General features: G+C 45.4%; 4 protein-coding genes across 4 annotated transcripts in view; 2 read left to right on the top strand and 2 right to left on the bottom strand.

The window, feature by feature from the left end:
• Positions 1-2408: 2408 nt before the first annotated feature.
• LOC108657356 (thioredoxin domain-containing protein 17) lies at positions 2409-3473 on the bottom strand. Its single transcript, XM_018109937.3, has 2 exons — positions 3000-3473; positions 2409-2936 (listed from the first exon to the last, which is right to left on the bottom strand). The coding sequence occupies exons 1-2, from the start codon at positions 3142-3144 to the stop codon at positions 2659-2661; spliced, it is 423 nt and encodes a 140-aa protein (XP_017965426.1). The 5' UTR covers positions 3145-3473; the 3' UTR covers positions 2409-2658.
• Positions 3474-3762: 289 nt separating this feature from the next.
• On the top strand, positions 3763-5310 carry Fcp3C (Follicle cell protein 3C). Its single transcript, XM_018109936.3, has 3 exons — positions 3763-4208; positions 4303-4943; positions 5039-5310. The coding sequence occupies exons 1-3, from the start codon at positions 4205-4207 to the stop codon at positions 5222-5224; spliced, it is 831 nt and encodes a 276-aa protein (XP_017965425.1). The 5' UTR covers positions 3763-4204; the 3' UTR covers positions 5225-5310.
• Positions 5311-5727: 417 nt separating this feature from the next.
• Positions 5728-7182, top strand: LOC108657358 (UPF0729 protein GD16342). Its single transcript, XM_089264479.1, has 2 exons — positions 5728-6011; positions 6079-7182. Exon 2 carries the CDS (start codon positions 6089-6091, stop codon positions 6425-6427), a length of 339 nt encoding a protein of 112 aa, XP_089120605.1. The 5' UTR covers positions 5728-6011; positions 6079-6088; the 3' UTR covers positions 6428-7182.
• Positions 7183-9625: 2443 nt separating this feature from the next.
• The window catches only part of N (neurogenic locus Notch protein), a 53456-nt gene continuing 36389 nt past the window's right edge, over positions 9626-26692 (bottom strand). Inside the window, exons 5-9 of the mRNA XM_089265056.1 lie at positions 25085-25215; positions 12397-18737; positions 11253-11526; positions 10713-11174; positions 9626-10641 (exon numbers count right to left, since the gene is read on the bottom strand). Of these exons, the coding sequence (XP_089121182.1) occupies positions 10298-10641; positions 10713-11174; positions 11253-11526; positions 12397-18737; positions 25085-25215 (7552 nt within the window). The 3' untranslated portion in view covers positions 9626-10297. The remainder of the gene's footprint in view (positions 10642-10712; positions 11175-11252; positions 11527-12396; positions 18738-25084; positions 25216-26692) is intronic.

Genomic DNA, 26692 nt, shown 5'->3' with positions numbered 1-26692 from the left:
GTGCGTGTGTGTGTAGGCCGTGCAAATTGTTGGCCAAGAATATGGCAAGGTGAGGCGAGAGCTGAGCGAGCGCTCTACATGAAAGTTACATCAAAAGATATTGGAAAACTTATCGGAGCATTCAGTAACCCCACGACTCCATTGGCACGAATGATGAACGAAAGATACCCAGCAAGCGGAAGCATGAAATTTATGCTATAGAGCAATATTGTAAGGCATAATTATTAGCCATTATTCATAAAGGGTGGGCCACGGATGCACAGTCATTAATAATGCAATAGATCAATACAAGAGTTTTTCAGAAATTAGAATATTAACGGCACTAATGAATATTGGTTAATGAATATTATTTATGGCTCATTACTAATGAACTAGACTCAGTATTCATTACATGTTACTCATTATTCATTACTTGCTGCTCATTGTTCATTACTTGTCACTCATTAGTCATTACTTATTACTCATTGTTCATTACTTGTCACTCATTATTCATTATTCATTACTTATTATTCATTATTTATTTCTTATTACTCATTATTTATTACTTATTACTCATTATTCATTACTTTTTAATCAGTATTCATTACTTATTACTCATTATTCATTACTTATTACTCATTATTCTTTACTCATGATTTATTACTCATTACACATTATTGATTACTCATTACTATTCCTTCATTAGCCCTTATTCATTGCTCATTGCTCATTACTCATTGCATATTATTCATTATTCATTACTCATTGTTCATAACTTATAACTCATTGTTCAGAACTCATTGCTCATTATTCATTACGCATTATGCATTGCTCAATATTCATTACTTTAAAAAAATAATTACTTTTCCTATTTTCATAGATACTTTGACGAAGAAAATTTGACTTCGGAATTCATATTGTATTTACCCAAATCCTTTTATTTATTAACGTAAAAATTTTCCGGATAACTAAATTTTCGATATTATTTAGCAACAATCTCAATCTGAACTTTAGGTACTCCAATTGTTCATTTCATAAGTTATGGAAATGGAATTCAGTATGGATATTACCCATCTGACGTTTTCAAAGCACTAGAATCCGAAAAAAAAAAAAAAAAATTTGTGTTCTACCAACTATGGGTGTATGCATTTCCGATGCTTTCCCGTTTTACAATATTTTGATATAGGCCCAGTTCGCTTGAAGTTTCTCACTTTTCATTAAAACCGAGTCTTGCATTCACTTTCATCAGACTTGTCAAATTTGTATGTGTTTATCCAATAATTACACATATGCTGTGCAAATGATCTAGGTAAACTAGTTAACAGCAAGAGTTATCTAGAGTTTCGTGGCCCATTTTCTGGTCGCTCAAGAGCATTATCAAGGGCAACTCGGGAGGCGTCACGGCACGATTCCATAAGTCATCGCTTAGCTCTATTTGTCGATTTAATTCAATTGAATTTATGCTTCCCACTTGGCTCAGATATTCCCTATAGATGTATATATGTACATATATGCATGTACATATGTATGTCTGGCTTTTTTTTTTTTTTTTTTGACAGATTTTTATTAGCACCACGCTGTCAAATGAACGAATCTTGTTTATTGGAATGTAGATAATCCAAATATGTTAAAAGTCTCTAAGAATCTCGGCTAACGGGCGAATAGAGCAAAAGGAACTGGAACTTGGACGAGCTAGGCGCAACAGTTAGTCCACGCAACGCCTCCCGCCTCCATCCTGAGGGCAATGTAAACTGCCTGGGCTGCGGGCTAAAGGGTCTAAGGGGTCTAAAGGGGTCTGCTGCAGCACGCCACAAGAGCTTAACTCTCGGTCTGCCCCCATTGCTTCAGTCTGTATGAGCGTGCGTGTGTGTGTGTGTGTGTGTGTGTGTGTGTGTTGTTGCCTTGTTACCTACATTTGATTTGGCTAATATTTAATGGCTGTTGCTTGTTTTTATGCACATTATTTGTTTGTGGTAGAAGCGCGAACACACGCACGTTCCACACAACAACGCTGCGATAATAACGGTAAGCATGTAAACATTACGACGCGTCACTTACAATACGAAACGGAATGGAAGTGGAACCGAAACCGTAACTGAAACCCAAACCGAGCAACGAACGCACAGCAAGCGCTTAAATGTTTACCGTTCTCGCTGTCGGCAATGCCGCTGCTGCTGCTGCTGCCGCTGCTGTTGCTGCTGCTGCTGCTGCCGTTGCTATTGCTGTCGCTGTCGCTGCTGTTGCTACTGACGACGCGCCATACGATTCGTCCTGCCCGACGACGTGCGTGCTAATAAAACGCCGACAATGTCGAGGCGGCCAGGTTGCGGCTGCTAGCGCTGTCTGCTGCCGCGGCTGCTGCTCGCTTTTAAGCGAGCCCCCAACAATTGAGTGAGATCTCAAGCGAATTGAGTTGAGTTCAAGTTGAGTTGAGTTTAGCCATTGGCCATTGAGTTGCGCTCAATAGCGTGTTTATTGCGCTCTCTCTCTCTCTCTCTCTCTGTGTCTCACCCTCTCTTTCTCTCTCTGCCTCTCTCTCTCTATTTTCATGCACACGCACGCACATGCATTCGCACACTCGGCGCACACAAACACACAGACACGCACACACACAACTACACGAGCGCCAACCTTCGCTGGCTAGCGGTCAAATACAGTTATGCGGCTTATTCACTATTATTATTTGCATGGAATTGTATTGTCGGTGGCGCTCTGCGACTTTGCCTCGTCGAAGAAGAGCTTCAGCAGTTCGGGCTTCAGCAGCTGATCGCCATCCAAACGCTCCGAGTTGTTCCAGCGCAGCAGCGCCGGTATAACGGTCAGATTGAACGGCGACTGGCGAAATTTGTTGGCCGGCGATTTATCCTTCCAGGCGTCGCGATCGCCCACATTCACAGTATAGATCAGGGAATTTGGATGCGCATATTCACGGAATGCCGTCTCCACCAGATCCTCGACTGGCGATGGAAAAATGCATTTAATTGAAAATACCAATTGTATCCATATGTAGGGACACTCACCTGCCACACAGTCGGGACACCAGCTGCGACCCTTGCTGTCCTTCTCGCCAAAGAAATACATATAGATGAGGCAGTTGCTCTTCGCGTGCACCTTCAGTGCATCCTCCAGCTGCTTGAAGCCCGTTATTGGCACGTATTGCGGCATTGCCACTCACTTACTTACTGATTGGGATTTACGATAAGATTTCGTAGTTTCTGATTAGCTTGGCTGTTCTTTTAACGTTTTCTGTTTTACAGCCACCTAAATTGGTCTAATTTGCCAGCAACAACAATTAACAATTAACAATAATAACAATGGAGACACTCAGCAGTGCCGGCAATTTAGTGTTTTCCTTTGTGCGGTCACACACACATACTAGCGTTATTTTGGTATCTTTTTGGGATTTCCTGCTGTGCACTTAATACTGCATGTGTACTTCGCAATGGTTGGCAACGTGCATTTTGCAAGACATTGCGCGCCAAGTTTAAAAAATCGACAATTTCTTTTGGGATTATTTACGAAAATTTTTCATGAAACAAACGGATGAAATAAATTATATGATGGAATTATTGAAAATATATTTTTATTATTGTTTCGAATATTTAAGTAGGCGTAGTTTTATATAAATATTGGTACGTTTTATATGAAAATTGTAGATGTAGTATTTTATGATTATATATAGCATTACCAATGCTTTTTAAGTCAAATTTTTTTTTGCATACTTCTATTGCTTAATTCGTGTATTATTTCTGCAAATAAATGTATGTATGTACTTTCCTTACACAGCCTCTTATAGCCTTGCCTTCTCTTTTGCACCCACGTAGCTAACGCCCTTCTGTGCGCTTCTCAACATAACATCGCTCAATCATGGAACTTGTGCAATTTTAGATTATTCTCCTATATGCATGCGCTCTCTTTCGCACTCTCGTAGCGAACGCCTTTCTATGCGCTTCTGCGTGACCTTGAGCAGCTTATAAGATTTCTTCACTCGTTCGCTCATCAATGAAAACCGAAACATTTCTAGAGTTTCGCAGATTCTAGGTATTATGCAACGCAGCTTTCGATCGCCCTGACCCAAAAAGCCCCACAAAGCTGTCAACGCAGCTGCCAAACTTGAACTTCAAAGAGCTGGGGCCAAAGAAAACTGCAAACGTCGTCAAATCGAGTTCCATAAAATGCGAGAGCGAATGACCAAAAGTAAACAGAACTCAACTGAGATTCAAAGATGGGTGAGTACAGTGGGCATAGCCATTGGATTTCACATAGTTCCACATTCTCCTCTCTGATCTCTCGCCTTTCTCCTTTGTCCCTTGCTCTGTGCAGTTAGTGATCAGGGTTTGAGGGCGACGCTGCTGCTGTTGGCGCTGACGTTTCTGGTGGGGCAGCAGCTGGTGGATGCCAGCAAGATAGCCTACAAGAAGCCGCTGTATGGCAAGCTGAGCCACTTCAAGGATCGACGAGTCAAGCAGCGCACGACGAGCAGCCCGACGCTGGGCACCACCCAGGAGGCGGATTGGCCAGCGCCCGTTGAGTTCATTATCAACAGCAGCACAGCCAAGGCGTTGCCACAGGAGGAGCAGCTGGAGAGCAGCACGGGCAGCAGCAGCACCACCACCACCTCCGTCCAGCCCTTCGCCACCTCCACGGCCACCTCCATCATCGGCAGCAGCACGCCCCATCCAGAGCAGGAGGAGCTGGAGCACGATGAACTGCAACAGGAGTCCGAGCTGGGCAGCAGCTCCACCACCAGCACGCCCGGCAGCCTCGACAACACGCTGCCCTCGCCGCCAACGCCAGCTGGAGCGGATCCGCAGCAGCCGGTGCCCTGCACCTGCGGGGTCTTCCTCACCTCGCAGATCAAGAACGGGCTGCCGGAGACGCCGCTCATCCACAACGAAATGGATCGCATGTATCCGTGCAATGCCATCGGACGCAAGCAGTGTCAAACCAAGTGCCTTGAGACGGTGAGTTCCAACAGAAGAGCACAAAGCATAGCAGAGTGTTAACGCCATATCTCTCTCTCTCTCTCTCTCTCTCTCTCTCGCTCTCTCCCGTGCAGATCGTCCAGCATCTGCCCAACTCGGCGAACATCGTATGCTCCGCATTAGGCCACAATTGCCACAAGGAGCGCGCTTATCTGTTCATCAAGAATTGCCAGAATGTCTGGGTGAATACGAATCTGCAGGCCGGGCGCGAATATTGCTGCAAGGAGGGGCAGCCCTATCGCTGCCCCTTGCTGGGCTGAGCTGATAAAACACAATAGAAAATACTGTTTTTAATAAATAATCTGTCGCTGTGAACAATAAAGTCTTAAATTATGCAAAAAAAAAAGTATGCAATTTTAAAAAATACTTCTATCGATAGTTGGCGCCAATTGCTTGCTGCTTTCAGCGATAGTTGCCAGCATTTAGCAGGCACAGCGACAACTGTAAAAAACAATAAAGACAACAAATAATTGGCGCCAATTGCTTGACAGTATTTCACGATACCAAAGAAAGCAGCAGAAAACTGTTTTTACATATGATTATATATCGGCATCTAATCGATAGTTTGTGCTAAAATTACTATCGATAGGCAAGTGGTATTTTTTGAAACGCAAACTGTCAAGTATAAAGTCCTTTGCAAAGCCTACTTTTATTCATGAAAATGAATTACAAAAGTACAAATAAAATAAATTTTTTACGAATCAAAGTAGGCGTTGATAAAATTTTTGCCTATATATAGGCGCTTCGGGCGGTTTGGGGTCAGTCCAGATTTGAGTCTGGAAGCTGATACAGCTATAAATTTATTTAAAAAAAAATCGTAAACGTTAAAATTTATAAATTGTGTTTTTTGTGTGTGTAATTCTATTTCTTTGTTTTTTTTCAAATTTATATTTTTTGGCAGTTTGGTAGAAATGAGTTCTAAATTATTTCAAATTTACTTTTGGGCTTTGTTTCTCATTTCGCTCGTGTTTATAGTGCGTTTTTTCTTTGTTGCCCTGTTTAAACCGTCTGGGCACACTCAGCCGAACCAACTAGATTATTGTTAAGGTGAATTGCATGAAATTTCGCGTTTCGCCAGTTAATTAACATATATATATATATATTATTATCATAGCTCCTGCAAAATGGTTTGCGTGCCCTGCTTCATCATTCCGTTGCTGCTCTACATCTGGCACAAATTCGTCCAGCCAATTTTGCTGCGCTATTGGAATCCCTGGGAGAAAAAAGATGCGCAGGGCAACGTAATCAAGTCCGCGCCAGAATTCCCGTTCGAGTGCAAAGGCGGCGTCTGTCCCTTCGTACCCGGGGACAAGAAGCAGCCAGATCGAATCGCAGGCGGAGCTGAAACAGGAGCCAACACAAATTCTACAACAGAAACAGCAACAATAACAACAGCAGCCACAACAACGGAAATGGAGCGATCGCCGTCTAGTACTGAAATCGAATCCAAGAAAAGCATATAATTTCCGTTATATGCGTTTCTGATTTCGTTACTCAAACGGTATTGGTTTTGTTTTTATGCATTTTGTTTCATTGTTTTGCCTGTTTTGCTTTGAGTGTCAATGCCGTCTACATATTGTGTGTATGTATGTACGCATGTAACGAATATGAACATATGATTACACACTGCTGGCACACATATTGAGCACAGTGCTCATTCCACATGAAGACTCGATACGGAACACAATTTGGGCTAAGCTGCTGCAACCTGAAACAGAAACTAAACACACTATCGATTCAGATACGTTGGTATATATATAGTATATATAAAGAAGAAGATACGGAACGGACACTTTCGATTCAGACGCTGTTGAAAAATCAACCTAATGATGCAATACGGACACACACTTTTGATTCACACACGATGGTACATGATATATATAGATAAGGATTTAGAACTTAAGGATTCAACATAAAGAACTTAAGGAAAATCATTGCTTATACATATATAAGAAGTACGCATATAATGAAACTCTAAGCACATATAATACATAAAAACCGTTACAATTATGCAAACGTACAAAAATAAATTGATTGATTGTTGGTTGAATTGATATCTGAAAAAGAATAATTTGATCAATTTGTCGCCCTTAATTTACAATGCGCGTGCATATAACTAAACACAATAAAATGTAAAAGACACACAGAAATAATTTAAGCGTATTTATTAATTAGACTTTTCCATATGCTAATAATAAAGTTTATAGCTAAAACCAAATATCTAGCTGTATCTAAATGAAGTTGTTTTCAGTTGCTGCAATTTCTATTAAACGTTGAAGAGGCAACATTTCTTATTTTTTAATTTTGACAGTTGTATACTCTGCGTTTTTAGAATTTTGATGTGCTCTGCAGCGCCACGGCCTGACTCGCTTTTTACCCTAGCTTGACTGTCCGCATTCTGGTCGAGAGGAATCGTAGACAGGAAGTTTCATGGTAGCAAAATATGTGGAATATATATTCATTCTGACTTTCTTATTTAAATAAAGCCAAATGTTTTGTGCTGAATAAGCTATATTTATGTTGAATTATAGATAGACAAGCAATTATATATATATGAATTATTATTTTTATTTTTATTTTTTTTGATTAAGTGTACATATGTATATGTATATATACACAAATATGTATGTATGTATAGTTCATGGTATCAGCGAAAAAATAAAGATACTAAAGTCTGACGTGGCCGAAATTAATATGAACTAAGCTGGCGAGCCTTTTTATTTCAAATTTCCCAAGTCTGACGTGGCCGACTAAATAAATAAATTTTACCAAATTATTATTATCTTCTTTTCATTGTTATATACATACTTCCCACATGAGGAATGTAAAACACCACACTTTTGTATACCATAAATTTATTAAAAATAAAGTGTACCATATAAAGTAATAAATATATGTATTTTTGAGTGTCCCACTTTTTTTATTTATTTATTTTTTCGATAACTAATCCGATAACTTTTTTATCGAGAATAATCGAAAAATTGATTTTGTTTTTTGAGCCTCATCGGAGCACTATTAGACGTGGAGACTTCAGATTTACTGTGTATATACATATGATGAATACAAATCATATCTCCTAGTCGAGCAGTCTCGATTAAAGTCTTCTTACTTGTTTTTTTTTTTTGCAATTTTTATCTACATTTTAATGAAATTTCCACTAAAGTGATTTTGTTTTTGACACAGGATAAATAAAATGGGCAAATACTTAAAATATAATATTAAATATTAAATTATACCATATTTGCGCGAATCTGTTGAAATTGACAGCTGCATATTTTACCTAAAATTTCTAGACCTATGGAATATTGTAAAATCTGCTAAATAGTTAGACAACTTACGCTTCAGCGTCCATAAATGCTGAGGTCTTAGAATATAGTAATATAATATAGAGGCGAATTCTTCTATTCAGACATTTTAGCGAAGAGCACAGCGCTACGACCCGCGTACTTTATAAACTGAGTGTATAACAATTTTGGTATATTCTGGCTGGAACTCATATCCCAAATTTGTATTTACTTAGGGTTAAGGAAGTAAGAATGTTTTGGTCGAGCCGGCTCAACTAGAAGATGCCCAACAACCTACCTTAAAAAAGACCCCACACGAAAAATACATTTTCAATGGGTTCGTATATAACAAGATGATACGAAAACCAAGAGTCGAATCGAAAAGAAGTTCCAAGCTCTGACATCAGAAAACCTTGCCATCGATTGCTGAACAAACTTCGTATACTTTATAGATTCGTAGACGTTTATTACTCTGTGAAATAAATCCCTCAGAGTTCTCCTGGCTGAGGCTCTAGGTCTCCTCTTATACCCAATTATAAAATAAATAAAATACAATTTGTTTTTAAAATAATTATTTTATATTTATTATGTCAAAAAAATTAGCATTTGCATTCGCATTTGCATTTTGCATGTTTCGTTCGCTGGACAACAAAAAATTGTACAATTTACACATTAAGATTAAGAAATAATAGCGCAGCAAAACCAGAAAAAAAATTGAAAAAAAAAACATAAAAATTAAATAAATTTAATAAAGATGAAAATTTGAGTTGAGTTGAGTTAAGTTGACAGAAACAAAACATAAAAAAAAAATTTAATTGTGTCATATTTTTGAAAAATATTTCAATATTTCACTCGCTGCTCGTTAAAGTTTTCATTTCATTTTATTTTTTATTAGAATTTTTTGTTTACCTAAACTCTAAATATATAAAAAAAAAAACTTGGCGCATTTTATAGTTTATCAGATATATATAAACGATATCTATATATAGGTTGTTTAGGCGAAAATGTTGTCATTTGTTGCGTCGTCAACTTAATTGAAACAATTATGAGAATCTTTTTACAATTTAAACTTAAGATTAGGATTTATATGTAGCATTACATAGAAAATGTGTGTGTGTGTGTGTTGATTTAAAAAAATGTAAATATATATATTCATATATATATATATGGATAAATGTATGATATAGGCTTTGCAGAATGTTTCGTTCGTATTGTTGTCTATATATAGCTAACAATCCTGTTTTGATATAAGCACTTCAGTTGCAAAAAGTTTTCCTTTTTTTTTTTAAACTTAATAATTAAACATAGTCGATGCTAATAACTATTAAACTATTCATTTTTTTATGTCTTTTTTTTTTTAAATCGTATTTTCGTTTGTTTTTCTTCCGTTCTCAATGCTTAAAAGCGTTTGCCGCTTATACAAATACAATTACAAAATACAAAATACAATTTAATGCATAAAAAATAATTTGCGCTAATTTAAATTGTTTACTGGAAGCAGCGACGTTTGCAAATAAATATTATCGAGATATATAACTAAATATATATATATATATTTTTGTATATTTTATCAATTTTAACTTGAATTCTATTTCGACTTTAGCTGACAAAAAAAAAAAAAAATAGTTGCTTAATAAAACTTTTGCAAACTTGGCTTAAATGCTAAAATATCTAAATAATATATATATAAATTTATATGCATATATGCACACACATATACATACATACACACATATGTATATATGCATTCAATGATTTCAACGCGCACTGTACAACAAATATTAAAATTAAACATTTAAATTACTACAATAATAATTATATGTGTGTGTGTTTTTTTTCGTTTCATTTCTGATTTTAAATTAAAGCTTAGTTGCTAGGTAAAAAAAAAAAATTGTTCATAGAATTAAAGGTGAGGAGCAGGTGCTCGGGTTGCGGGATGCGCTGAAAAGTCCAATAGGTCTTGGGCGAGTTCTGGGCCCCTTTCCCGTTGCCTGGCGCACTTTGAGTGGCCACGCCCACGTCCGCCTTTGCCTTCTAGTTGCGCTTATGTCAAATGTAAATGGCCTCGGAGCCCTTGTTGGCCTGATGGCCGCCAGAGATGTACAAATTGTTGGCCGCCGGCGACTGCACGCCCTCGGACCAATCCGAATTGCTGCGCGGCGACGAGGAGGACCAATGGCCGGGCGATTCCGGCGACGGTGTCGGATAGCTGTCCAGTGTCTGCACGAGATGCTGCGGCGTATGGCCGCCCGAATGCTGGCTCGGCGGCGTTAGGTACTGATAGAAGGCCTGATTGTGCTGCGACGAGGGCGACAACATGTTGGTCGACGGCGATGAGCCCGACATTGAACTTTGTATCGAAGGCGGATTCATTTGACCCGAGTGAAATGAGTCTGATCGGAGAGAGAGAGGGAGAATAAGTTATGCAATTTCTGGAGGAGCTGACATAGCGCTGTACACTTACCCGGAGATCCACAAAATCCATTCAAGTCCAAACCGGCTGAACCGAACTCAAGGCCTCCAAGAGCTTGTTGCTGCTGTTGTTGCTGCTGTTGTTGTTGCTGTTGCTGCTGTTGCTGTTGCTGCTGCTGTTGCTGCTGTTGTTGCTGCTGCTGCTGTTGCTGCTGTTGTTGCTGCTGCTGCTGCTGTTGCTGCTGCTGCTGCTGCTGCATTTGCGGGGACAACGTTTGCATTATTGCACTGCTTTTAGCATTGTTGGAGGACTGAGGCGCCAGCATGATGCCCATATCGCTGCCCGTTGGCGAGATGATGCCCAGACTGACGGGCGAGCCGTTGCCATTGCCGCCGCCGAGCAGGCTGTTCAGATTGCTGCCGAACTGCTTCTGCTGCGTGGCATGCCGCATCGCCTGTATGTGCGTGGGCGATGTGGGCAAGCTGGGCCGCGACTTGGCCGGCGAGGGTGAGCCTAAAGCAGAAGAAGAAAAAGAAGAAGCGTCAGTTCCCAGTTGCTCCTCTAGCCAACAATTAACGTCTCTCCACTTACCCAGATAGGCGTGCGGCGATAGAGCCAGACTGCTCTGCACCGAGTGCGGCGGCGATTGGTTCGAATAGGGCGGACTGAGGCCCTGCTCGTGGCCACCGTTGGCCATCCCATTGCCCAGGCCGCAAAGCGTGTTCGTGCTGCGACCGCCGCTCAGGCCCAGCGCCTGGCTATTCAGCATCTCCTGCTGAAATGGCGAGCCCATCGAATAGCCGTACGTGTCCAGCTTGATCATGTCCAGGCTGTTCGCTGGCAGCGACTGCATCGACTGGGCGTTCTGCGAAAGGAAAAAGCGCAAACATTGAATCTCAATGGAACTTGTTGACGTCTTCTTTAATAACTTTTGTTTTACTCGTTCGATTTAAATGAAATGCTCAGCATATCATCTAGATGCTCTATTTTATATATGGCATTTTAGGTAAAGTTAAAACTGCTGAAAATATTGTTTATATGTGCAGCTTAACCTCAATTCGAGGAATTTTAGAACAATTGTATTGGATTGAACAGAGCTGCACAGACAAACAGAGGTATGGGCTTAAATAGACTCAGCTCGTGGCCCTGAGCAAGAGTACAGCTACGTCTGCCACGCCTTCTTTTCACTAGCTCTCTTATAAGTTCCCGTGAACGTATATACGTTGATCTGAGCAAGATTACATACATATGTATGCATACTATATGAGGTCTTTTTCCTAGACTATATAGATATGTAAATAGATTTTTGACCAGAGCAAGGCTTGATGAGCTCTGTCAAGCCATGGTTACTGTTTCATGGCTTGATTAACTCAGCTGAGTCGTCCAGATTAAGAAATTAAAAAATAAATTTCCTTAGCACCCACAATTTCGAAGATCGAATTACGGCCGGATAGACAGATAGACGGACGGTTGGCTAAATAGGCTTGGCTAGTGATTCTCAGCAAGTATATATATAGTTTATGCTATCAGTCGAACTTCCTCTTCCCTAGCTGTACTATATTCTAAGATTGCTATACGGACGAACGGACATGGTTAAAGTTGTTCCTCTGTTCATCGCCTGGCTGAAGGGAATCCGTATGTACCTAATGTATGCTACCCCGCTCTCTTTTGCCTGAACCCAATCAGGATTCACCACTGCAGTCCCGTGGCTCCCATTCCAGTCCAATGAACTCACCTTGATGCAGTCCTCATAGCTCGGCGGTTGCTTGGCGCCGTTGTTGCCGTTGTTGGGCGGCGCTGCCATGGCATTCGAGTACATGGAGCTGGTGTCGTACGGACTGGGCAGATTCACCAGCTGCCCGTTGACGTTGATGTTGCCGTTGGCATTGGCTGCTGCTGCCGCTGCCGCTGCTGCCGCTGCTGCTGCTGCCGCCGCTGCCGCTGCCGTCACCGACGTGTCCAGGTCTGTGCAATTGTTGTTGTTGTTGTTGTTGTTGTTGGCCGCCTGTGTCAGCAGCTGGGCGGCATTCAGGGCACCGTTCATGGCCTTTTTTGAGGCAGCATTGTTGCCATTGTTGTTGTTGTTGTTGTTGTTGCTGCTGTTGTTGTTGCTGTTGTTGTTGTTGTTGGCCTTTTTTGAGCTCGCCTTGCGTCGCAGACTGCCCATGTTGTTGGCCACAGCCCCAGCGCCAGCGGCCGCCGACCCATCCAGCACACTGTCGCCGCCATTGCCCTCGATCAGCTTGGCCTTCTTGGCCGCCTTCTGCTTGGCCGCCTGGCTGCTCTGCTTGCCGGCCGCGCCGCCGGCGGCGATCACCGTCGGCTGTGTGATCAGCTGCGGCTGCTGGCCCGGCGGCGGTGAGCCGATCATCGCCTGGGGCGTCATGCTGATCATCTGGGGCGAGCGCGGCACATGCTCGTCGAGCAGCCGGACAATGTCGTGGTGCAGCCGCTCGCTGGCCACGTCGCGGGGCAGGCGATCCATGTGATCGGTGATCTCGCGATTGGCGAAATTGTCGAGCAGCGCCTTGCACGCCTCGTAGCTGCCCTCGCGGGCGGCCAGGAACAGCGGCGTCTCGTCCTTGTCATCCTGGGCATCCCGATTGGCGTGATGCATCAGCAGTATGTTCACCGCCTCCGTATTGTTGACAGCGGCGGCCCAGTGCAGCGCCGTCTTGCCCGAATTGTCGGCCGCATTGATGTCCGCATCGGCCGTAATCAGATCCTCGACCATGCCCTCGATGGCCAGCCGGGCGGCCAGGATCAGCGGTGTGGTACCATCATGCATGCGTGCATTCAAATTGGTCGCCCGATTGCGCAACAGAATCTGAAAGACGCCCATCGCGTCCGCCGCAACGGCCGCATGCAGCGGCGTCCGGCCCGTATTATCCTGGCAATTGGCATCGGCACCGGCGTCGAGCAGCCGCTTGGCCGCATCGGCGCGCGCATAGCGTGCGGCCAGATGCAGCGACGTCTCGCCCGTCTTGTCCATGGTGGCGTTCAGCTCGGCGCCCTGCGCCAACAGATCAGAGATCACCTGGGCGGTGCTGTCCTCGTTGCTCTCGATGTCCTCGCCGCTGTCCATGCCGCCGCCGCGCACCGCCGCTATCATCAGCGGCGTCAGGCCGCAGGGACCGCGTGCATCGACGTCGTGCTTGCTGCCATCCTGATGCGCCGGCGGCGTCATAATCGCCCGCACGTCCGCCACATCCAGATGCGCCTGCGACCAGACGCGCGGATCGGGATCCTCGTACTCGCTGGTCATCGTATGATCGCTGGCATAGCCCACGCTGGTCAGGCCCGCCACACTGCCGCCGCCCAGGCCGCCCAAGCCGCCGAGGCCGCCCAGTCCGCCGCTGTTCATCTGATCGCCGCGCTGTCGCTTCGGCTGCGGCATATCCGACTCGTCGTCCGACCAGTGGCTGCCGCCGCCGGCAACGCCGCCCAGCTGATGGGCCTGGGCCTGGTTGAGGCCGCCGACCTGTTTGTTCAGATTCCGCATCTCCTGGCCGTGGGGATCGCGACGGCGCCGGGACATGACCGCTGCGGCCGGCGCCCGGAAGCCCTCCGGGAACCAGGTGACGCCATGCGCCCGCTTCCGCTGGGTGCCCAGCAGCATGCCGAAGAAGGCCAACACAATCACCACCAGGACAATGCCCATGATGACGAACTTCACGTTCGCCGGCGACTCGGGTCCCTCGCTCTCGCCCGGACTCTTCACGCCGCGCACACTGTAGATCGGATAGCGATTGTTGAACGTATGCTTAGCGGCATAGGCGCCCAGGAACTCGGCCGCCTCGTGGGCCCGATTGAAGCACTCGGTGCACTTGCGATTGTCGATCTCCAGATAGATCTGGATGCCCGTCTGGCCGTTACGTTGCGTGTACAGGATCTTGTGCTTGCGCCCAAATTCCGTGTCCTGTATGTCCGGCATGCTGGATGCGCCCTTCCAGCTGAATATCATGTCGTTGCCGAGGGCGTCCTTCTTTACGCGCACCGTCGTCCGCAGGATGTGGCTCATCTCGCGCAGGAATTGCGGCTGCTCCTTGGCAAACTGTTGCATATCCATCAGCATGATCACGGACATGGCGCCCTCCGCCAGCTGCGCCGACTGCTCCGACTTCTCGCAGTCCAGTCCGTCCCAGCTGCACTCGGCATTATTACACCCGTAGTCGCACTTTCCGTCCCCGTAGTGCTTCTGGCAGTAGACATCGTAGATGGCCGCACAACGCTTCAGCTTCTGCTCGCAGTCGCGTCCGTCGTACAGGCAGGCCGCATTGTTGCACTCCTCGTTGCACTGGCCGTCCATGAAGACGCGCCAGCACTCCGGCGCCGTGCAGTTCGCCCACGGATTGATGCCCAGCGAGCAGTCGTTGCCATCGAAATTGCAGGCGTACGTATTGCATTCGGTGTCGCAGACGCCGTTGCTCTGCTTCTCCGGACAACCGCGCTTCTCGCACATCGCCCGCTGTTGCTCCAGATCGGCCGCATAGATGCCGGCGGCGCCGTTGCCGCCACTGCCGGAGCTAATCGAGCCGGAGCTGCCGCCCGACCAGCCCGCATAGCTGGCATCGTAGATCTCGCACCGCTTGCCCGTCCACTTGCTCGGACAGAGGCAGTCGTAGTCGCCCAGCAGATTGTCACAGGCGGCGCCCTGCAGGCACGGATTCGACTGGCACTCGTCCAGCGTATCGATCTCGCAGTGCTGGCCCGCCGTACCCCGGCTGCACTCGCACCGATACCCGCCGGAGTCCTCGATGATGCAGGTGCCGGCGCGGCACGGATTCGAGTCGCAGTCCTGCCCGCTAAACTCACAGTTCTTGCCATAGTAGCCATCGGCGCAGACGCAGTGGTGTCCGCTCTGCTTGGTGCTGCAGACGCCGCCATTCTGGCACGGCGACTGCGCACAGAAGTTCACCTTGTGCTCGCAGTGGCGGCCCATGTGGCCGGGCCGGCAATTGCAATGATAGTTGTTCACCAGCTGCACGCAGTCCAGGGTGCCGGCATTGGAGCACGGATTGCTCAGGCACTCGTTGATGTCGCCCTCGCAGCGTGCGCCCACAAAGCCGGGCGGACAGGAGCACTCGAAGCCGCCAACGCGATCGATGCAGCTGCCATTGTTGTGGCACGCGCCGGGCACACAATCGTCCTGATTCAGCTCACAGATGATGCCCAGCGTGCCCGGCGGACAGCTGCAGCTGAATCCGTGCACCAGATCGTGACAGGTGCCGCCATTCTGGCACGGATTCGGCGCACAATCATCGATATTGAGCTCACAATTCTGACCCTGAAAGCCCTGACGGCAATCGCACTCGTACGCACCGACCAGATCCCGGCAGGTGCCTCCGTTCTGGCAGGGCTGCGAGGCGCACTCGTCAATGTCCTGCTGGCAGTAGCTGCCCGCATAGCCCTGGTTGCAGTAGCAGACGTGACTGTTGCCGTGATTCTTGCAGGTTCCGTTGTTGCACAGCTGCTTCACGCTCAGACCCTTGCGCTGGGCCGCGTCCTGGCAGCTGATCATCTGGACATCGCACAGCTTGCCCGTCCAGCCGGCGGCGCACTTGCAGTTGAACTGATGCTTCAGCTGGCTGCAGCTAGCACCGTTCTCGCACGGCGACTGGGCGCACCAGTCGACATAGTCGGAGCACTGTTTGCCCGTAAAGCCGCTCGGACAGTGGCAGGTGTACTCGTCCCGCTGCTCGTGGCAGGTGCCGCCATTCAGGCAGGGCGCCGAGTCGCATTTGTTCAGCTTGTATTGACAGTTCGCTCCGCTGTAGTCCGGCAGGCAGCTGCAGTTGTAGCCATTGATGCCGTCCACACAGCTGCCGCCGTTCAGGCACGAGCTCTCCGTGCAGTCCTCGTCGTTCGTCTGGCAATTGATGCCGCTGAAGCCCAGCGGGCAGGTGCACGTATAGCTGTTCACATACTGCCGACAGGTGGCGCCATTCTGGCAGGGCATGCTCAGGCACTCATTGATGTCCGTCTCGCAGTGCTTGCCATCGAAGCCGTCCACACAGAGGCACGAGTAGTCCCCGATGCCGTCCAGACAGGTTCCGCCATTCTGGCACGGAAACGAGGCGCAATCATCCGTATTGATCGCACAGTCCCGTCCCTCATAGCCCTTGGTGCACAAACAGCGATACGAGCCGGGCACATTCAAGCAGCTCGCTCCGTTCCGGCACGGCGAACTGAACGCGCACTCATCGATGTCCTCGTCACAGTAGCGACCCGTATAGCCCAGCTTGCAGGTGCAGGAAAAGTCCAGGAAGTTCGGACTGGGCGTGCACTTGGCCTCATTCCGGCAGCGATTGCTCGCACACGGATCCAGCTGGCTCTCGCAGTTCAGTCCGGTGTAGGGCACCTTGCAGACGCACTTGTAGCCATTGACCTTGTCGATGCAGGTGCCGCCGTTGGCGCACGGATTGCTCAGGCAGTCGTCGATGTTCGTCTCGCACTTGTGACCCGTATAGCCGGGCATGCACTGGCAGCTGAAGGCGTTCAGCTTGTCGAAGCAGCTGCCGCCGTGCTGGCACGGATTGCTCGCGCACTCATCGATATCCTGTTCGCAGCGCTTGCCCGTATAGCCCGGCGGACAGTGGCAGATGAACTCGTTGATCCCATCCTCGCATCTGCCGTCATTCACACACGGACTGGACGCACACTCATCCACGTCGCTCAGGCAGCGCGCATCGTAGAATCCGCGCGGACACTCGCACTTGTAGCCATTGACCAGGTCCATGCAGACGCCGTTGTTGGCACACGGATTGCTGGCGCACTCGTCCACATTCAGCTCGCAGTGCTGGCCGGTGAAGCCGGGCACACAGCTGCAGCTGTACGAGTTGATGCCGTCGATGCAGCTGGCGCCGTTGTTGCACGGATTGCTGTGGCACTCGTTCACGTTGATCTCGCAGTTCTTGCCGCTGGTGCCCGGCTGACAGTGGCACAGATAGCTGCCCACACGGTCCACGCAATGGCCGCCGAATTGGCACGGATTCGATTCGCATTCGTTGATCTGCTTCTGGCAGAGGTAGCCGGTAAAGCCGGGATCGCACAAGCACTTGAAGCTATTGTCGCCATCGATGCACTTGCCCCGGTGGCAGGGACTCGAGTCGCAGTCGTTGATGTTGATCTCGCAGCTGGTGCCCGTGTAGCCCGGCGGACACTCGCAGCTGTAGCCGGCGATCATGTCGTGACAGATGCCATTGTTACGGCACGGCTGCGACTGGCAGTCGTCGATGTTGATCTGACAGCGTGCGCCCGTAAAGCCCAGCGCACAGCTGCACTTGAACCCGTTGATCTTGTCGTGGCAGATGCCGTCATTCAGGCACGGACTCGACTGGCACTCATCGATATCGATCTCGCACTGGGTGCCCGTGAAGCCGGGCATGCAGACGCAACGGAACGTGCCCGGATCGTCCAGGCAGCTGCCCTCGTTCTGGCACGGATGCGATTCGCACTCGTTGATGTTCGTCTCGCAGCGCGGTCCGGTGAATCCCTGCGAGCAGTTGCACATGAACGAGCCCGGCGTATTCACACAGATGCCGTTGTGTTCGCACGGCGATCCCTGGTCACACTCATCAATGTCCTCGGAACAGTCGACGCCCTTGTAGCCCGTCGCACAGGAGCACGCATAGGAGCCGTTGATCGGACTCGTGTCGCAAATGGCATCGGCATGGCACGGATTCGAGGTGCACGCATCGTCCAGGTGACACAGCAGACCCGTCTTGCCCGGCGTGCAGCGACAGTAGAAGCTGCCCACGCCATCGATGCAGGTGGCGCCATCAAAGCACGCCGCCTGCACGCAATCATCGATGTTCTCGCTGCAATCGCTGCCCGCCCAGCCGTTCACACAGATGCAGCTGTAGGTGCCGTGGGTGTTCGTACAGGTGGCTCCATTCTGGCAGACGGACGGACGCAACGCGCACTCATCCACATCCACGTCGCAATACCGGCCCGTAAAGGTCGGCGGACAACTGCAGCGATAGTCGTTGATGCCGTCGATACAGGTGCCGCCGTTCTGGCACAGATTTCCCGGACAATCGTCGATGTTCTGATCACAGTTCTTGCCCTCGAATCCTGAAAATGAAGAGAATGCGGATTGCGAATTAGTTTCAATCAAAGACGGATACGGTTGAGACGTTCTAACTAAAGTAGTTAGAGATTGCTTCTTAATATACAAATATTGTACAAGACTCTAACGTGGGTATACGGATCCCAAACGTATTGCTTCGAATTTTAATATCTAGGGTATACTAGTGATGCACATACATACATTTATACATATTTATGTACGTAAACAAGCTTAGTATTAATACATATATATGTATGTATGTACATGCATTCACACATTCATAAAATCATAAATTTAAAAAAAAAAAAAAAACCCCAAATATCTTTACTGTACAATGAAAACGATTTTATTGGGGTTAGCTAGTAATTATAGCAAAAGAGAAAAGTGCATACAATTAAAAATACAAAACAAAACTGAGAATATAAAACAAAAGCAAAAATAACAACAAAATCAATCATAAATCTTCTAAATTGTTTTTGAATTTGATTTGAACAACGAAAATACCAAGAGTTTGATTGGCTCGCTAAACGGTCACACTGCAAGCGAACATGTGTACAGATATCTACATACATATGCATGTATATATGCATTGCATGCAAGTGTGTATGTACGGCTGGTATTTGTGTATGTGTTCAATGAAGTGCATAAACAGATTTATGGACAACAACACAGCAGCATCATAAAATGCTTCAATAAACGAAAACGTTTACAACAACAACAGCAACTGGCCAGGGCATGAACAAAAAGTGGTTGCCAGGCAATGCGAAGAAGGCGCACAAAGCGCAGACAGCGCTTAAAATGTGTCCATACGTCTCTATGTATATACATATGTATGTATGTACATAATGTATGTATGTATGTATTTGTTCGGCGGCGTATGCAGCTGTGTTGCACATGTTTTAGCAGCCAGATGGAGTCGCAGCAAGAACGAGGGAGGGTGCCGAAGCGATGAGAGCGTTGAGAGCAGACACAGGTAAGTCGAGAACAACAGCCGGCGCTCTGTCGCTCTCTCAAACTGCTCAGTTCGCTCTCGCGCTATACGGCTGCGCACGCTCTTTGCTAGGTTGCGCCTGCGGCGTTATATGTATGTATGTATGTATATACATACATACACTCACATACATACATATTCAAAGACGGCAACGAAAGAAAAAACTGCGCGCCGCTGCGCATGCGAAGCGAATGAGCAAACAAAATGTAAAGAAATAAAACAGACGCTCGCATGCGCATACACACATAAATGCATGTACGTATGTGTGTGTATATGTGTACAACACGTCTTTGGTTGTTCTTTCCCACGGTCTCATATCTGGCCAGGCAGCTATCTGAATGCGCGCCAAGCAAACGAGCGCAACGAGCGTCGTCCACGAGCGCGTTCGTTCATTCGCTCGCTAGCTCGCTCGCTTCCCCATCCATCCACATACACAAACAGTACCAACAACAACAATGCAGAAATGCTGCTTATGTTGTGCGCTAGCTTTGTCTACAGCCAGCCATAGCCTCGGCTCTCGTTTGGGCAGTCGGCACTCGGCACGCCTCGTCGCTCGGCTCGATCGAGTTTTCTACTACTTTTATGCTGTGTGCGTGTGTATGTGTCTGTGTGTGTGTGTGTGTGTGTGTGTGTGTATGTTTAGCTACGCTTCGGACTTCGACTTTGTACATTGCGCTTTACTTTGTGCTTCATTCGAGGAATTAAATCGCACTTTATGTTGTTCCTCCCCTCACATCCTCTACGAGACCATACTTGCTCTCTGTCGCTCTCTGTCTGCCCAGTGTATGTATGTATGGGCTTGTGTGGTTGTACATGTTCGTTTGTGTGTGCATGCAATGGAAGCTTCGCGCGCTCTTTGCGGCTCTCGGCTGCTCGCCCACAGCTTTTTTTTAATGGCTTTTCTTGCTTGGTCGGTTTCGCTTCGTTTTGGTCTTAAAAGAAGGGCCCAAAACACACACACACACATACACACACATAAAGCAGTAACTATAACTTGGGGCTGACTGTCCCAGCCCAGTTGTTGTCATAGCTTGTTGTTGTTTTTGCTGCTGCTGCCGCTGGGCTGATCGATTTTGTTGTTGCTGTGCACAACTCATTTTTTTTTCTCTTCATCTTTTTTGTGGGCATTTTTTCTTTATTATTATTATGATTATGTGTGTGCGTGAATGTGTGTATTCAGTTGGGGGACTGCAACTTGTTGCCTGGGCCTGGGTTGGAGACTGGAGAGTGGCATTTTCAATGCATACTTTTAAAAATAAACCAAGGCAGGGCAGCAGCAGCAGCAGCAGCAGCAGCAGCAACAACAACATGCATCTGCTGATCTGTTGCACACATGTTTCATGTTCGCGCTTCACGCCACACACAACACAGCAATCGACGTTACCCAGTCACTTAGTGGCACTTTGAACTCTAGACATCAGCAGTAGCAGCTGCTGCTGCTCCAGTGACTATCAAACCACGAGCAAATTTAATGAAACGTTGCAAACTGAAAGACAAACTGCACGCTAAAATTATGCAGCCCACCCTCTCATTTGCAATGGCAGTATGTGTCTATGCGTGTCTGTGTCTGTGTGTGTGTAGCCATTTAAGTCAATTGGCTGCAACAATTTGCATGAGCTGTTGGTCCGTTGGGTCAATCGACGACCTGTGACAAAAGCTAAAGGCCTGGCAACAATGTTGCCAAGCAATTAATGTAAACATAAAAGGTCTGCACAAAATTCCGCGCAATATTTAAATGTTGCCCATATTCATTTAGAAAGTTCATGTCATTAACATGGCTGGGAACAGCTGAAAATGGAACTGTTAGGATTTGACCTAACGGCAATTCGTAGTTGCTGTTGATGTTTGCTTGTTTAGTTATTATCCATAAAAAGCAATAATGTGGCCAAGTTATTAATTCATATTGAGTTCAGAATGTCTGGAATTGGAACACATACAAAGACATAAACTATGCTGAGCATGAGCAGAGACTGCTAATGATTCTTATGCTTTTTGGGTGCAGCTTCTCGCGAATCACATTGGTGGGAATTTGCCAGAATTGATGGCAAGATTAGCTTAGGCTTGGCATTGGCACTGGATAAGATCAGGACTCGAAATACAGTCAGAATTCGCGTTTACAGCTAGGAAACACCTGGCAATGAAACATGTGCCGTTTGATTTAATGGAAATTATTGAGTATATATATATCATAATTAACGCACTTCATTTGTATATGGAACACTTGGCAATGGAACATAAGCTTCTCTATTTCAAACCCTTTCCCCTAAATATTTGCTACTCAATTGATCTTCTGGTCATTTCATCGACTTGGTTTTGGTGTTGTTATCGAAATTTACAGAAGATTCTGACAAAAGATATCGAAAATTTAGATATCTTAGATATCGAAAAACTTCTAATCTATATGCGCTAAGTTGTTCATTGATCTTCATCCTTCAGTTTGTTTAATCAGCATCTACTGTAGATTTGCATTTGATTTCAATGAGAAAATGCCACAATGGCTTCTCGATCTCCAGGAATCTCTAATGGGCATTTGATCATAATCGATTAATGCAACGATGGTTATCGGTGAATTTATTTCTATGCGAGCTTCTTCTGAGTCATGACTCGCCACGAGCCAAATGGTGGCCCAGGTTTTTAAGCGCCGTTGCCACTACCTCAGCCTCTACCGTTGCCCCTACCGCTGCCTCTACCGCTGCTACTGTCGTTGCCATTGCTGCCCACGCGAAGTCAAACTCGTTTGCTAGCTGCTTGACTCGTAGCCAAGTGCCACCGATATTCCCCCACCAAATTGTCCATCCAGTTTATTATTCATCATTCATTCAGCTCGGGCAACTTTTACCCCAAAAAAAAAAAAATAATAATAATAAAAGCACATCCCATTTGGGCAGCTCCTGCTCTCGCTCTCGCTCTCTCTCTCTCTTTCCCTCTCTCTCTTTCTGTGTGTTGCATGTTGGTGCATGACCTCCTTAGGGCGTAACTGTGCTTAAGCAGCGCCGTCCAGCAGCTCTATCTATACTCCATGGTCCATTGGCGTTGACTGAGCCGTGCCTGATTTATTTGTAATTTACTTGGCCAGAGCCAGAGCAAATTAAGCCAGGCGCTCGATTTTGATGCCTTTGACTGACTCGATGCGACTCAACTCGACTCGATGCGACTCGACTCGACTCGTTTCACGAGCCGCACGGAGGGCAGGAGTGGGCGGCGGCTGCGAGGGAGGCGGCGGCTGTGGGCTGGGAACAAACAAGTTGCTAGCCAGCCCGTTGTTATTTTTTTGTTTTTTCGCTCTTCCATTTTGCATAATGAGTGCAATGCGCCGCCCTCCGCTCCTTGCAACAACAACAACAACGACAACAACAACAATAACTGCAACCACAAAATTCCCATTGGCATCTCCCGCGCTGCCTCAACGTGATGTCCACAGGGCGATTCGTGTCGTGTTGTTGTTATTGTTGTTGCTGTTGCTCCTCTGACTGGTTTGCTATACTTTTGCTGTTGTTGTTGTTGTTGTTGCAGTTGCTGTTGTAATTTGTGTTGCTCAACATTGGCACAAAAGGCGTTATAACATTTCCATTGCATTATTGCATTTTTCCTTCAATTTTTTTTTTTTTAATTTTTTTTTCATGTCTGCAAGTCGAAATTCTTTGTGGTTGTTGTTGTTGTTGTCGTTGTTGCAGTATTTTGTCACACTTTCACACGCTCAGCTCATTAGAATTTTTGATTGGGCGCAATTAATATAGATATGTATAGATATTTATCTGTATATACATATATACAGATAAGTTTCTAGAGGCCACTCCCACCATCCAGCATCCACCGTCCACCGTCCACCGTCCACTGTCCACCATCCATTCGCACTACACTACACTACAATGCAATTCATTTTAATTGAAGTGAATTAAATGAAAATTGCATACACACACACACACGCACACACACACACACATACATACATACATACATATATCTAGAGACAAATGCCTTTATAAATATGTAAAATGTAAATGTTGGCAATTTACATGTCTAAATTGAATGCGCGACAATTGACTCAGTTTGCGAGTTGTGTGCGAAAAAAAAAAACAACAGCAACAACAACAACAGCAACAAGACAAACAACAACAACAACAATTGTTGATTATTTGACATTCGGTTTAACCATTGACACTTGCTGTTAAAATGAATGAATAAATGCATGCATACATACATTTAGATATCTATGTACATATATATTGAGTAGTAATGTATGTATATCGATAAGTATAGAATGGGCCTAGATGCATACAAGAAATATGGAAGTGTAAGTCTCGTAATATGAGAGCTTATCAAAGATATTTTATGATGCGAAAAGAAAATTCGAAATTTTCGAATAGTTTTTGCATATTGAGAATAGTCGTAGCAGAGAATTTATGAAATTTTTAATAGAGATCTCTTGAGATAACTTAAAAAAAAGAGAATAACCTCCCTTTGAATACTACTTCGATATATATATGTGTATCTACTCTTATTATAAGTATATATGAGACATACTATAATATTATGATTACTATTATAATTATATCAAACATTATAACAATCAAAAAAGTTCTATAGGGCATATAAAACCCTAATGATAAGTCTGTATATCATAAATCTTTATGACTATAAATATACAGGATAACAAGTATAATGATATACATATAATGATTATATATTATTAAATTTTGATATACCCCATGAAACTGCCTATTGGGTTTCTTAATAGAGCTGCAATATGATGGATAAATTTGATATATATGTAATCATATCATAATAATTGCATGAAAAAACTGTCTCTACTCTTATCAAACAACTCTTGCGTATAACTAGCATTGACATTGCCAGTTTAAAATCGAATTTTGGGTCTGTACTTAAAGATCTTTAATAATAATCTAATCTAATCTAATAGCATATCGATAGGCAATTAGCCCTACATTGAGTTTAGCTTAACGCTGACATTACTAGTTCAACATCAAATTTTGTGTCTCTACTTAAAGATCTTTAATAATAATCTAAACTAATCGAATACTTAAATAGCTCTAATGCATATCGATAGGCAATCAGAACTATATTGAGAGGACTTCTAATGTTGTTTAAGATCTGTCTTTCAACTATTTTTCGTAGGCCACAAATAACCCAAAAACCATTAATATGATTCAAATTGCTAATATTATTATTAATATTATTACTGTCACTAATATTATTATTATCATCATATTATCTATATTACTATTATTATTTTTATTATAACTTTCACTAATGCTGTTAATTTATATATTTTCTATATATTATTATCATCACTATCATTAATATTATATATAGTTATATGTATTAAAATGTTGCACTTACCACGTGGACATTTGCAATCGTAGGTGAGTCCATTGGCGCGACATGTGCCGCCATTCTGGCATGGCGATGGTGAGCAGGGCTTGTACTTGGTGTCGCAGTCCTTGCCCGTGTAGCCAGCCGGGCACATGCATCTGGAAAGTGGCAAGAGGCAGAGGAGTAGACATGTTAGAAATGTTTGATTAATGGACCGATGGCAGCAATTAACGGTGGGCTGCTGCATGGCCTTCCAAAGTTCTTCTTAGCTTGGCTGCCACTCGCAACGTGCAGCGTGCAGCGTGCAACGTGAAACGTGCAACTTCCGTTTGTGTCTCTTCGGCTTGTGTTGTGCATTGTGGACATGGCATGCGCCTCGTCCAGCTGCTGCTCGACAAATGCTCTCTCACTCTCTCTCTCTCTCTCTCTCACTCTCTCTCTCTCATTCACTCTCTCTCTCTCTCTCTCATTCTCCCCCTCGCTCTCTCTGTCTTTGTTATTTGTTGCAAGATCTAGCTCTCTGTGTGTGAACCTCTCTCGCTCTCTCTCCCTCTCTTTGCTGTGCGCTCTCTTCGCCTTCGCTTTAACCGGTTCTTTGGGGCTGGGTACACACAGGGCCAAGACAACAATAAAAAGCCAATATGTACAACAATGTTGGTAGCTAGTTTTTATGTACACAAAATCTGTTTCTCTTCCTCTTCTTCAGTTTACTTTACTTGACTTTATTTTTTACGATTTCTTGTAATGTTTCCACAGCTCGGACTATATCCACATTGATCTTTTTGGGCCTAATTCGTTAAATTGTTTATGCTTTATATTATATACATATACATACATATATATATATGTATATATGCCTACATATGTATATATAAATGATATTTAACTGCAGCATTTCTTGAGAACTGGTTCTACTTGTGGCACCGTAAAAGGTAGCCCGACCCCACCCCACACACCTCTTTCTTCTTGTTGTTGTTGTTCTCTGGCTTCTGAAGATGGCCGCTAATTAAGGCTATTAAGCGCATTTAATTAAATTAAACAATTAAAAGGCACAAACGCTCAAATAGGCAACGGGGCCTCGAGTGCCGCGCCAACTCTTTGGGGACCTGTCCAACTGGCCAATGAACCAGACAGTACCCGCTGCCGCCTCTTGGGCCAAGCTTCCACTATCGGACACTACCCGACAATGCCCTATCCGTCCATCCGTCCGTCCCTTTGACTGACCAAATTACACATCGTAAATTGCTTCACCTTCGCTTTGGGCAAAACTAACGAACGAACGAACGAACGAAATTCAAAATTGATTTTTGATTGACATGTGAAACTCAGCGGGCCAATGGCCCAAGGCGTTGATGATGCTGAGGATCGCTGAATTGCAATCACTCGCTGGCTATTCGCTTTCGGGCCGTACTAAATGCGGCGAGACCCACCGCAAAGATCGCTGGATCATTAGCTCGATAGTGAGTGCACTCATAGTGTGAGTGATATCCACTCGCTTTGGCTAGCCAATGCAGAATTTGCTAGCACTTTTCGAGTGTATTCACATGTATTCACATTTGTGAATAAATTTCGTTTTTATTTGATTGTTTATGCGCTCTGAAAATCAATACTAATGAACTATCCATTTCATATTCT

Source organism: Drosophila navojoa, chromosome X (assembly GCF_054131105.1).
Source record: "Drosophila navojoa isolate 15081-1374.11 chromosome X, UAZ_NAV_1.0, whole genome shotgun sequence".
NCBI lineage: Eukaryota > Metazoa > Arthropoda > Insecta > Diptera > Drosophilidae > Drosophila > Drosophila navojoa.
This window is presented reverse-complemented; position numbering and strand designations above follow the sequence as displayed.

Coding starts and splice junctions, on each gene's coding strand:
- Fcp3C (XM_018109936.3), top strand. Junction 4,944..5,038: donor AAACCAAGTGCCTTGAGACG/GTGAGTTCCAAC, acceptor TCTCCCGTGCAG/ATCGTCCAGCATCTGCCCAA.
- LOC108657356 (XM_018109937.3), bottom strand. CDS start 3,144: ATGCCGCAATACGTGCCAATAACGGGCTTCAAGCAGCTGGAGGATGCA. Junction 2,937..2,999: donor GTGTCCCGACTGTGTGGCAG/GTGAGTGTCCCT, acceptor TTCCATCGCCAG/TCGAGGATCTGGTGGAGACG.
- LOC108657358 (XM_089264479.1), top strand. CDS start 6,089: ATGGTTTGCGTGCCCTGCTTCATCATTCCGTTGCTGCTCTACATCTGG.